The sequence below is a fragment of the Prenolepis imparis genome, unplaced genomic scaffold (assembly GCF_030444845.1).
Source record: "Prenolepis imparis isolate NDT839.2.m4 unplaced genomic scaffold, iyPreImpa1.0 SCAF_2, whole genome shotgun sequence".
NCBI classification, from domain to species: Eukaryota; Metazoa; Arthropoda; class Insecta; order Hymenoptera; family Formicidae; genus Prenolepis; species Prenolepis imparis.
In genome coordinates, this window is record NW_028141160.1 from 21,998,063 (window position 1) to 22,012,518 (window position 14,456).

A 14,456-nucleotide genomic window follows, 5' to 3' on the forward strand; every position below is an offset into this window, starting at 1 on the left:
GATATCACAATCAGCGTATCGAGCTGATGGGTCCACCAAGTTCGTTGACTCTTGTCTTGATGCACTGGCGTGCACATCGCTGCATTATGTCGTGTCGAGAGACATCAAAATCACGCAGCAACGGCGTATCTATAGTTTTACGAACGGAAATGAAAAAGGGTGGGAGACGAAAAAGACACATGGGAAACACGGAAGAAGAAGGGTTGAAGAAGGGTTGAGAGAAACCCGATTTTTTTTAGCTCGCAATGTTTTTTCCGATCTCTCTTCTCCTTCATCTTCCGTCATGGCTCTCCTCTAGAACATCTTCACCGTCGTCATCGTCAACGACGTCGTCCTTTACCGTCCTACGACAATGTTCGCCGGCACGAGCCAAGTCGAGGGGTTGGGGTCGCACCGTTTCAGGGTACGTAGTTACGTGTACGTATAGGGGTGGGTCGGTATTCAACTATGCTATGCGCGCCAGGTGGTGAGTGCCGCCCCATGTGTGCTCATATGTCTGCCCCCTTCCCTCCCCTCCCCTCCCCGCCCCCCAAGTGGCGTTAGTTTTGCCGTCGGCGATGCGTGTACATATATATATATATATACATATGTGTACGCATATGTATATGCAAAGAATATAAACGCGTCACGCCGTTATATGTATACATACGCGCATCTTCGTCAGCATCGATACGCGATTCCTCGGTTAACCGCCCTGATGGGGCGTGATCCTTCACCCCGTATTTTTATCTTTTACGAGGATCCATTCACGCGGGGATAATCGTGAAAGAAAGTGAGAAGCGCCTTCGAGTCCGTGAGATTCGATATTTCGGGATCGAACTGTCTCTTTTTTTGTTCTCCTTATTAAGTAAGACCGAATAAGGGATGAAACGTCCCCTCTTAACCGGGTTAATAAAAAAATATATATCGTTAAAATGTATAGTTTACGGAAATATAATATTCGTGAAAGATCTCTAGCATCAGGGAGATATCGATAAACGTAAGACGTGTGTCACGTTTTACCCCCGAGGGGCGGTTACTTTTCGAGTAGGTCCCGATATCGATTGGCGAGAGAACCGACCGGTCCAACCGGCGCGTGCCACGCGGTTGCAGACTGCGCTACGAATTTCGTGCGATACGCGTGCGTGCACGCGTGTAATTGCATTTCGAGGGGACATCGGAAAATCTCGAAAGAGAGAGAGAGAGAGAGAAACAGAAGGAAAGAGAGAACGCCAGCGTCAATATACATATCCTAGAGAGCCCGGGTAGAGAGACGGATCGGATAAACTCTGTTGCGAGGCCATCGACATCGGCCACCCGTCAGCGGCCACCGAGACGCCAGACACCGAGGTGCAACGAGATAGAACGCGCACGCCATGTGCCATTTATTTTCAACATTGCCCGCACAGGTGTAACCTACCTACCCCACCGTGTCCGTCGAGGGCGGGCGACCCTCATTCGCGCCGGAAACGCGAGAACTCCTTCACGTATATAATCGTCTTAAAACTTGTAAAAAAAAAAAAAAACGCGCGTACCTCGTACAAGAATAAAATTAAGGAGAGAGTAACTTATTCTACAATCACGACGAACTGCATTCCCATACAGTAAAAATATATATTATTTTTTTTAGCTGAAATACGCGTAATGTTTTTTGAGATTTTTTTTGAAGTCATACGTACATAGATGTAGACTTATTCTTTCTCGTACCAATGTGTTATATTTCGTAAACACTTGAATAGTAGTAACATATATGCGTCATGTAAAAAGATTTGCCAAATGTGATTAGTAAAGGACATTTTTAAAAATCTTGAATTAATTGGCGGACTCAAAAAAGATTGTAAATTGTTAGTAGAAGTATCAACTATTTTTAATAAATTCAGCCATAAATAAATAATTACTCCATTAGAAAAAAAATATTTTTAATTAATTTTTTCAACAAAATAATTGTGTAATTATTTTCATCTGTAAGGATTTTACAATTTAAATGCAGTTGATGCTTGTTATTTTAATTTCATGATTATAATCGCCCTCGAAAAAAATCCTATATAAATAACTCTTATCTATTAAAGTAAATTATTATTTTTGGAATTTTTGACTTGTTAGCTATTAAAATATGCCTAAAATATTTCCTATATAAATATCCTTTATCTACTAAAATAAATTACTACACAGAGAGAATTTTCTCTTAGAATTTACCATGATTTTCAGGGTAAATTCTAAAAGAAAATTCTCTTAGTGTATTTCTGACATTTTTTTCACTTACCATTCAAGTGATTAAAAAGATATTGAAAAAGTAATATAAGTATGAAATCGCGTCGTATTTTCTATAATAAAAAAAAATGATTAAAGTTTTCTTCTCTTATTAAAATTTGATTCGACGGTAGTAAAAGATCTTATATATTTTATACGGATAACTTCCTCATCATGTTAACGATTGATACGTTAAACCATCGCGTTAGAGAGGCGCGGTATAATCGGTTTTTTTTCCAAAATACATCCCGCTGGGACATCGGCCATTCGTTCCTCCTATCGCTGTTAATATCGTCAAATTTACCTGAACATTATCTCACACAATTGTTAATGCAGTCGAATTTACCTGCGCGCCCGCGTCCCCCCTTGTTCGAAGGATGGACCGAACAAGGGGCAGTGCGCATTCTGTGGCGAATGCTCGTAAAAAATATGTAGGCCGTTCAAAAATGATTCGTTAGCCGGATTCATAGTTCCTTCGTTGTTCGTAGTGCCTTGTAGTTAATGTGCGCGCGTGAATCATCCCGTTGTATCCCCGTCGTACCCCCCGGGCGCGCGATTTCTAAGGGTCCCAAAGGGTAGCCGACCCTATTGCAACCGTTTCGATTTTTTTTATGGTGATAAGTGATTTTTTTTATAATGATAAGGGATGCTCGGTCGTTGAATATCGAAAGATTAAATATAATTTTACGCGGTAACGTTAATAAGAGAGCAAATATAAATGAAAATTAATAAAATTAGATGGCTTTCTCTCGTATCAATAATGCCCAAACGGGAGCAGCAATAATTATCGTACCAGAAACGCGAACGTTAGTGACCATTATTCTTAAAAAGTACAGTGACTTGCATAAATATACGAGTTTCTGCTTTCTCAATAAAAACTCGGACAAGTACGGGTTGATTATATTCAATTGTATGGATTCGCGCTATTTAAATTGCCAGACATAGAAACCGGTATAACACATGCGAGAGGCTCAGATTTCCCATGCCGACAGAAGAACATATATACATCGAGAGACACTTTGTACGTTTGCCGAAATGCAATGGATCGCGCGCAAGGTGCCTTTTCCCATCTCTGCATCATCGGGAAGAGATATAAATCGACTGGGAAAATTAAAACTAATCGCCGTCTTCGAACGCGCAGAAAAGTGTATAGGGAAGCAAATAGACGTCGCGGAATGAACGTTGAATGGCAGATGAGAGGAGACGCGTGGTCGGTGGGAATAAAAGTTGAAGCCCTCACGGTTACTGAACTGCGAGACGGGACAGGGAGTACCAGACACTATCCAGGGGCCAGACATTAGGACGAGGTAAGGAAACACAAGCGACGAGAGAGAGAGAGCACCTAACAGGGGGGTTGGTTGCTGGTCGGCCGATCGGACGGCCTGTTCGATAACCGGGCTCTCCTCTCTCCGGTGCTCTCTCTCGTTCTTCTTTCTATCTCACTTGCTTCTTCCGTCTTTCGACATTTAGCGAGGGTAAGTAGCGAGGGTAAGTAAGACGAGGGGTAGTCGAGTCGTGCAGCCGGCACGCGCTCAACGAATTTTTCATCCAACGGATCTGCCAAGGTGCTTCTCCCCGTGGAAGGAAAAACTGGAATCCTCGGATGGCAACCATCCCGCCGCGAATCACGAATCCATCCTTTCGCCGGCTTATGCTTATTATGCGATCATACGTATTCGAGGCGAACGTGTATCTCTCATAATTAGCGGTTTTTTAACGAGTCAGCTGTTCGAAATGTCAAAGTACACCCTAGTGTCGCGGTAAACTCAAAGTAAAACGAAAGGTGTGTCGATGTGGGATTCGATAATTAGATGTTTGACGATATATGTGCATCGTCCTGGCCACCCTCTCTCTCGTCTCTCAACGGATGCGGATATAACTGTATAAGCATGTATCTATGAGATTCGCATCGATTCTCTTTGGCGGCGATTTGTATTTCGGGCCTGCGACCGTTAAAGGTTGCGCTTTCGCAACCTTTCGCCTTCCGAAATATCGCGAGACCTGCTTTACCAGCCTTACAGGATATGTTAATGGCCCGGGACCCCGAGGATCCCTCCAAGAACCCCCAAACCTCTCTTTCATTCTCCTCCCCCCTTTCTTACGGTCGGTCTTACCCTCTCCTTCAGCTTTTTGTGTTGTGTTACATGGCATAAAACTTTCAGGCATTTAAATATTAAATTTTGATAGAAAAGCCATTGGTCACAAAGAAGTACTTTGTTCAATTCGCACCTCGACGGTTGCCATCAACGCTCTTTTTCTCTCTTGTCTTTTCGTCTCGCGAACGTTTCTTACGAAATGTGGGAATTTGGACTTCTTTACGCGCCTTAGTAATTAAAATGCAGAGATCAGTGTATCGTTTGATTACGTAACAATCCTTTGCTGCGAACTATAATTTATATTAATTTATATATTTGTTCCATCATATTTAATATATCCAAGATACTTAAAAAATAATAGCGAATTAGTGACATATGAATTGATGTCATTGCATTTGCTTAGTTTACGATAAAAATGACGATCTTTCGCGATATTCGAGAAGTGAGGCGATACTAAGCAAAGAATTTTACCGCGAATCATAAATTTTTAACTGTACAACTATCCAATTAATTTAATCAGTGTTCGACTTATTAAGAATAATACTTGCAGTACGTTATTAACGCGAATAGAATTATTAATTTCTCTTGTTATCTGAGACATGAAAGAGAAGATTAAATTGGAAACGAATGTATTTCTGTCGGTTGAATCAAATTAATTGGAGTTTCGATCAAAGCGAGCCTAGGACTGTGCGATAAGAAAAAAAAACGTACGTTGGACGATGTAATTAAACGTCAGATCTCCCATAATATATTCGGCTTATTATCATTACATGACTTCTAGCCAACAGCAGCTCGACATTATTCGCATAAGCTTAAAAAGCGAGTGTCGCGCGTAAATAACGCGCTCATCGCCTTAAGACGATACGCGTCTACGGGGTAATTTACCTAATTTGCACGCGAGCGGCACGCTTATGGCGTATGGCATCGACCGTATATCTATCCACGGTGTTTGACTATCGGGGGCACACACAGGCGTACATAGGATATAGCACGCTCGATATTAGAACGTGTGTATATATATATATATATATATATATATATATATATATATGTATGTACATATATAGGGGTGCCCTGTGCTCGCGCTGGGCCCCATCGCCTGTATCGTACCCCTCGTACAACGGACTTTCAAGGCAACGGACGAGAACGGAGCGCGCCATGTGGCGGCGAAACACTTCGCTGCACGATTACATTCGCAACCGGCAACGATAACGTTTCTCGAACCGCGAAAGAAACGTCAGAAACGTCGAAACGTCGCGAGACCGCGTCACGTTTTCCGTTGCCTATCGACGACGGCGGTCGTTTCTCTCTCTTAATCCGACTACGTATATAACGTGTATAATGCGGCTTTATTCCGGCTGAACCCCTATTTAACATGTAAATGTCCTATCGATTATTCCGGTTATCACACACAGCCTATAGCTTCTTCATATGGAAATAGGGAGAAAAGTATATGTTCTATAAAAATATGTATGCTATACATTATATACATATATATATATATATATATATATATATATATATATATATATATATACACTGAGAGAATTTTTTCTTAGAATTTACCCTGAAAATCATGCTAATCGTGGAACAATATGGTATGAAAAGAATTTTATAAGAATTTCTCTGATTAATTATCACAATAAAAATAATAATATCTATCACAATAAAATAGAAAATATGTTTGATTAATTTTACTATGCTAAACATATGTTATATTTTATTGTGATAGATATTTTTATTGTGATAAATATTAATTAGAGAAATTCTCATAAAATTCTTTTCATACCATATTGTCCCACGATTATCATGATTTTCAGAGTAAATTCTAAGAGAAAATTCTCTCTGTATATATATAAAGTATATACATACGTATAATATATATATTATATGTATATAATGTAGACAATATACACACTTTTATATGTGTATACCTAAGACTTTAGTAAGATCTCAATATAAAAATCATATATAAAATTATATATCATATATATAAAATAATAATATATATAATAACAAAATATATAATATATAATAACAAAATATATAATATATAATATAATTTTACATATATAAAATGTGATTAAAATATATTATAACAATTATATTGAAATCCTCGACAGTACTTCCGTTTGAATAAAAGTACTTAAAAATTGAATGTCCAAGCATTTAAATTTCTCCTTCCTTTCCATAACTCTTTATCGTTATGGAACAGCGTTCGAGTAAGAAGTCGTATAATGAAAATAATGAATCACAGCCGTTATCGTATATATCTTTTATACGTTTGACAAAGTGAAAAGTGAAATGTAAAGCAATTAGATTCTCGCGCAATTTATAAGTGTCCGTTTATCGTCTCATCGGAATACCGAACGCGCGAGACATCGCATTAATTAAGCAAATAAGACACAAGAACAGGATCGGTCAGTCACCTTTAGAGCTAAACGCGGCGCTAAAGGGAGAAGGAAACAGGGACCCTAGTCTTTCGCGCGAGACAGCTGTATTCTTAACGGTCTCTCAATGTGTTGACGTCTAACGAGGGTAGGTCAGTATCGGTGCATGCGGAGTATTTAAATGTGTACTCAAACTTGATCAGATACGAGTACGGTTTATTGCGTGTTATGTAAAAATAATTAGTAATATAATTTAAATAATTGTTTTCGCTAATTGTAAGCGCGGATTAAACCGCAGTACTATATCACGATAATAAATTAAAGAAATGATGAAATTATTCTCAAAATGTAAATACCTTCGTATAATATTGAGTATCAGTATCTTATCTTATCTTGATATAAAAATGAATTTACATATATGTTATATGAATAAAGTTATATCAATAATCGTTATTTTCTTTAAATTTAAAATTAGGCATTAATATAATTAAGTAAAATAAATAACCATTAATTGATGATAATTAACCATTTTAATAATTAAAATATTAATATTTCTCGAAATGAAGGATTCCTTGGAATTGACTTGAAACGCAAATATATTCGAGGTTGTGATTTTGTGTAAATAAAAAAAAAAAAATATATATATATATATAAAAAAAAGAAATCTTAATTATATCTCCAAAGTGGCCCCTAAAAGGTATCACTTTATTATTCGGATAAAGCATCGATGCTAATCGAAGGGAAAAGTCCGACTACCAATATCTTAATATAAGCGCGCCTAAAGTACCGTAAGGATCCTCCTCGTAGCCGTGGGTTCTGTTCTTTTTCGCGTATATATAGCCCCGTGCCCCGACAGAGGCAGCCGTTCATTCGCGATGCGAACCTCCATGGGACTTTACCGAGGGCATGAATAAAAGGGGGCGCCAAGTCTAACCAGCCACCCAACAAGGAGCAGGTGAGCACCTGGTCCCCGTAACCCTCGGCACGAGCTACTTGCCTCGCGAGAGGGTGCTCAATTGATGACATCACGCGCGATCGATTAACTCGACATCGTAATTATTAAAAAGTAATTAAATATTTTAGCAGACTTAAAAGTACTGCTAATTCTTCCTCAATATTCAATCAAATGCATGACGCATTTTTTGCATATAATTAATATAAGGTGCTTCCAATTAAATAAATAAGTAATATAATAATCTCATATAATCTGTGCAATTATATGGCGATAATAATATAAATTTTATAGATACGCTGACGAGATTAATATAAAAAAAAATATATGTGGACGAAAATGCGCGGGATCAGAGACCCGAATGAGAAACACTGACATCTGAGGCTGCGAACTCGGTTCGCAGGGTTCAGACCGACGGCAGACGTTCACAGATCGTCGAAGGACGGGGAAATCCCTAGCGAGTAACCCGCCTAATTCCTTCCCGAACGCGCCACCGGGCTCTCACGTTCCGCTCAATCAATATTCATTTTGTCCATAATTAACTCGACGTTCTCCGCCCATTATTACGAAAAAAGAAATCCGTTAAAATTGTAAATTACTAGTATTAGCAGAATTGTCTATTATACGAATATTGCACGAATGCTAATTAGTCTGTATTCCGAATTTAGTTTCGATTATCTGTTTGTAATTACTTGAATTTTTTTTTGTTGTTACAATTATTTTAATATATTTTATATTATGTAATATATGTTAATCATTGCGGACATTTGTGCGCGTATATTTTATTCATTAATTCTTATAACCTGATATAACAATCATTTCTACATTAATAACAACAATATACGTATATCAAGTTGACACGAAAGATTGTTCGCGCGCGTTTTTCTACTAATTGTAAGCTCTGTTTTTTAAATTAATTTAAGCTAACTATTAATTTCTTCGACAAAAATCGAGTTACATCTCGTTGGATGAAAAAACTGTATATCAAAATTAAAGTAGCGATTATTTTGCAATTGCAATTTTATTTTGTCAAAATCAAATTTATCTCACAAAGTCTTTCTCTCGTGTCAACTTAATAACATGCTCTCAGAATAATTGTGACTCACCTCTTGAACGTTGAGGATAACGTTTACCGCCAGAGTCCAGTATCGATCTAGACAGATCGTTGACGATGCTCGACATCGGCGATACATCCATTCCGATTGATCTCTCGTCGAGCCCTCCGGGAGAGGATCTTTCCTCCATCTTGATGATTATGATGATGTTACTTTGCGTGAATATGTGACAGCGCGAATCCTTCTCTTGTAATTCGACGAGCCGAATTGCGAGGCAAATGAAACGCGATGTCTCGATGAATCGATGTTAGGCACGAACGCAAACGTTGTTGACGTCTCGCGAAGAACGTCGAGGTAGGCCTTTAGCGATCTCCCGTGATATCCGGCCGAAGGGGATACGTCGCTAAATAATACAATTGACATCTCGTTATTTGATTATTCCAACAAATATTTATCAATATTAAAATCGCGAAGAAAATTCATTGCACAACGAGGTGTCGAGAATAAATAAAATTTTCATGAAATATTAATTATTATCAGTATTATTGCAAAAGTTTCTCTATGCATATAATAAATATAATATATATAAATATATATATTTATTTATATTAGTAACTAGAATTATATTATTTGTACTAAAAAAGGATCTCTTTTTATAGTTTATAAATAAATTAATATATTTATACATATATATTTATATTTATAACATAAATATAAATTATATAATATATATAAATATATATATTTATTTATATTAGTAACTAGAATTATATTATTTGTACTAAAAAAGGATCTCTTTTTATAGTTTATAAATAAATTAATATATTTATACATATATATTTATATTTATAACATAAATATAAATTATATAATATATATAAATATATATATTTATTTATATTAGTAACTAGAATTATATTATTTGTACTAAAAAAGGATCTCTTTTTATCGCTTATAAATAAATAAATATATATATACATATATATTTATATTTATAACATAAATATAAATTATAATTTATAATTATAAATAAATATATATATATATATATATTTATTTATTTATTTATTTATATATGATACAAAGAGATTCCTTTAGTACAAATAATTATTGTAGTGTCAATGCTAAATTTTTTAATCGCGAAAAAGCTTTTTTCGAGATCATCGGCACACAAGATAAAAATACGCTACAATTATGACATTAAGTTGAGAAATTTATTTTTATTTAATATTTTTATCTTGAAATTTTATTATAATAAAAGTGACAATGTCGTAAAAAATTCGGAATATTACTATATGGCATATTTCTATTTGGTTGCATAATTTTCAAGAAAAGTGATTTTAGATGTAAGAGCAGCGTGTGTCTATTTGTCTGTTTGTGTACACTGACAATGAGAGAATTTTCTTTTAGAATTTACCCTGAAAATCATGATAATCGTGGGATAATATGGAAAGAATTTTATCAGAATTTCTCTGATTAATATTTATCACAATAAAAATAATAATATCTATCACAATAAAATATAAAATATGTTTGATTAATTTTACTAAACTGCATAGTAAAATTAAACAAATCAAACATGTTTTATATTTTATTGTGATAAATATTAATGAGAGAAATTCTCATAAAATTCTTTCCATGATGATTCCAAACTGATTATCATGATTTTCAGGGTAAATTCTAAGAGAAAATTCTCTCTGTGTACGTTTATTGAATAATAAAAGATATCTGCTATGTACGACCTTTGAATATTGTTTACAAGGCGTTGCTATATTATGATGCCTAATATTGTTTTGATCACTGAAAATGAGAGAATAGGAATTCTCGTAATAGACTGAGGAATTAGTTAAAACATACTATATCCTAATCATGTCACACAAATGTCAAATATAGACAATCAAAATAATATAAATAAATAAATATCATTTATACATTCAAATAAATTATATTCTCATCTGCTCGAAAATTATACATATTCGATAAGAATCAAACAATTAAAACAATTTATTGCAACAATTGTGTGAAGACAATTTTTATTATACGTTTACTTTTGCCAATTGTTAAATTGTTAATTGTTAATTGTTAAATAATACGATCACATGGACGGGATATATTCTGCAAGATAAAAATACACGCGCGTTTTCTCGTTGTCGTTGAAACCGTTGAAACCGACCCGTGTGTGAGCAACGTTTCCTGGAAGTCGTCGTAGGACTTCTCCACGACCTCGAAGATATACAGCATGTGTCGCAATTCGCAACCTTTTTTTTAACGACACATTTCGCGAGAATTTTACGCTCCATTTCTTTTTAACATATAAAAAAGTGTGCAAATTGAAAACTTGCACATTGCTTCCTTATCATTCTATTTCGCTCATTAATCTTTCTCTATGAGCAAGCTAGTTTTTCAATTTTGGCTTCCTCATAGAGGAAGCTTAATGAGCGAAATAGAATGGTGAGGAAGCAATGTGCAAGTTTCCAATTTGCACACTTGTTTCATATAAAATAACATTTTTTGTCACGTATATATATGTGTGTATGTATGTATGTATGTATGTATGTATGTATGTATGTATGTATGTACTTTCTTTTGTATGTCCTTTCGTATGTTTCTTTCGTAAAATTTTCATTTTTTGAAAAATGTAAAATTTCATAAAAAATAAATCCCTTTACCGATTTTCGTCAAATTCAATACCAACCAACCTTTAACCCTTTAACAGTGTACAGAAAAAAATGTTTCTGTGCCGTAAGTGTGTTGACAAAAATTTTTTTCAATTTTTATAAAAAATATTCCTTGGGGGTTTTTGGGGTCGCTGAATCCAAATTTCATATCAAAATTATCAAATTAAAGATGGCGGATCCAACATGGATGCCGCAAAGTTTGAAAATATTCAAATCGAAAATTTTCAAAATTCATGACAGCCATATTGGATCTGCCATTTTCAATTTGATGATTATAATATTGAATTTGAATTCAGTGGCCCCAAAAACCCAGAATGTGACGTAAAAACCAATTTTATTTTCAATCGGACGTTTTTTTATATTTCTGGCGGCCATGTTGGATCAACTGTTCAAAATTTTGCAATTTTAACTTCAGATTTGGATTCAGCGACCCAAAAAATCCCTACACGCCAAGTTTTATTGAAATCGCAATGTTTGAAATTGGTCTTTATCGAATTTTTTTATGATGACGCTTATAAGCGTCAGACACACTGGTGGTCACTAAAATTTTTGCGCATATAGGCGTCAGACACTGGTAAGGGGTTAATGATAATCTATTCATGTAAAAAAATTTAAACCGATATCTCAAAATTTACGGAAATTAGAGCAATCACGCCCTTTTTTTAAAAAATTCAAAATTTTATAAAAAAAGAACCACTTAGCCGATTCAAGCCAAATTCAATACCAACCAACCTTTAATGATAATCTATTTGTATAAAAAAATTTAACCCGATATCTCAAAATTTACGGAAGTAGAGAAATCACGCCATTTTTTTAAAAAATTAAAATTGGATTAAAATCTAAAACATTTTATGAATTTTTCTAAAAATTACAGTAAATAAAAGTGTTGTACTACTTTACTTGTGTGCAAAATTAAAGCTCTGTAGCTCAAGCAGTTCTTGAGTTATGGACGTTTGAAAAATCCGTAGATGGATACATACATACATACAGACATTTTGTAAAAATGTGATTTTTCGATGTTTTGGAACATTCTAAACACATTGGCATAGAAATCCGAAAAAAAAATTTTTTCACGAAAACAAAGCTTCCCTCTATGAGGAAGCAAAAATGAGATTTTTTTTAATTATAAACGAGGAGGATTTAAAACTAATAAGATGATTAATTGTGAAACATACTGTATAAGTATACCGATAATTTTCTTTCACAGTGTATCGACAAAAAATTTCTCAAATCAAAATCGAACGTTCTTTGAAAATTACTAATTGAAAAATTGCGTCTGTAAATAAATATATATGTATATAATGTGTTGGTGGCAAAATATTTCCATCTTCAACATTAAATATCTTGTCGAAATATTTATAAGGGCCAATTTCATCAACGTCGGTTAACTTTAATCTTCGGTTAAACTATATCTTCGTCTCTTTTCAGATACGTTCTTAAAAAGAGACAAAGATATAATTCAACCGGAGGTTAAAATTAATCGACGTTGGTGAAATTGTGGCCCTAAAAGTGACATAAATCTATTGGAAATTCACTGTCAAAGAATTATTACACGTTATTTACTTGTACCCTTGAAATCCATAACCAAATTGTGTTGACTGAGTGCCACTGTTATGATTAAGAGTGATTCAGTACTACAACTGGAGATAAATAACGTCGTTATTATACCCTCTCGATACATTCTGGTCAGAAAAAAAAAAAAAACGCCAACCATCGGTCCTTTAAAGCTACATAAATCGCGTGAAAAATATGCAATTTTTTTGTACACCTTATAACAATTATAACCCTAAAAAACGCGGGAAGGAGAGAAACGTTAATCGAGTAGAAAAAAATCGTACGTACGTGTTCGTAAACTGCAAACAGGACTTATTTTTAAAGAGAGCTCGACGAGATCGGGCAACTTCCGCACATCACTTCACACTTAATAAATAAACGGAGAATAATTTACTCGGCGCTGCTGCTCACTTACGGTACATCGCGACAATGGTTATTTTCCCGCGCGAAATAACCAACAATAATACTCACTTCGTGACAGTCACAACGTTTATTGTACGTGTCACGTCTCCGGACGGGCCGAGCACACTTATTGCCTCGTGATACGAGACAATTCCTTGTCGAATTCGTTAGTCGCAAACGCGATAAGCCGCCACGCCACCGACCCAGCAACGACACGAGACGCGAATCAAAACCCGCGCGCGGGTGGACCGAGACTGATGTGAGAAAAGGCGCGAAACTGGCTATCGCGATGGGGGAGGGGGGGGGAGAATAGGGGGAGGAGTGGGAAACGAGACTGTTCGTTATTATTTACACTTGATTGCACTTTCCTCCGTATATACTTTGCTCCACTTTCACACTTTAATCACAGTGCCACAGCTATTATATAAAAATAATGTTTTTTATTATATCTCTATTTTTTTAAGATATATATATGCACGAAATATAAATATATTAAAATATTATAATAAAAAAAGGAGTGTAATAAAAATTGGAGGAAAATGTTAAAAAATAGGAGTTTTTTTTATAATAAAAAATATATTTTTATATATAATAATTGCAGCACTGGATGTATATGTATATTCTTATTAAATATTAAATGACTAGTAGAATCTGCGATTATAAAGCTCCGAAGTAAAAAAAATATTTTTTTATACAATTTTTATAATATATGTTAAAAATTTTCATAATTGAAATATGATCAATCAATATATGCAATTGTATAGTGTTTTATTTGCACTTAGTCACGCAAGTGCTTTTTCACATTCCACAAGAGTAATCCAGAACCATTCTCCTCATTTCTAAAAAACCTCTATATATAACTTAATTAATTTGCAATAATCAATGTAAAAGATGGAAAACTTTCATTCTGATGCAATCTAGCAAATAATGTTTATAATTTATATTGATATTTTTTTTACTTCGTAGCACATTTTTATGTAGTTTTATATTGTTCAATAGTATATAAAAATTAAAATCAATTATACTCATTCTCAATGGAAAATATAAAGGATATAAGGAAGATTGCTTGTTACCTTAAACAGCAAATGGATTCAGGACGG

The 14,456-nt window shown here is 34.8% G+C and overlaps 1 protein-coding gene across 1 annotated transcript in view; it reads right to left on the reverse strand.

Annotated features, from left to right (window-relative positions):
• The window catches only part of LOC145932699 (uncharacterized), a 52,244-nt gene extending 38,644 nt beyond the window's left edge, over positions 1-13,600 (reverse strand). The window contains exons 1-2 of the mRNA XM_083031877.1: positions 13,243-13,600; positions 8,774-9,125 (exon numbers count right to left, since the gene is read on the reverse strand). Of these exons, the coding sequence (XP_082888003.1) occupies positions 8,774-8,912 (139 nt within the window). The 5' untranslated portion in view covers positions 8,913-9,125; positions 13,243-13,600. The remainder of the gene's footprint in view (positions 1-8,773; positions 9,126-13,242) is intronic.
• Between the last annotated feature and the right edge of the window lie 856 nt (positions 13,601-14,456).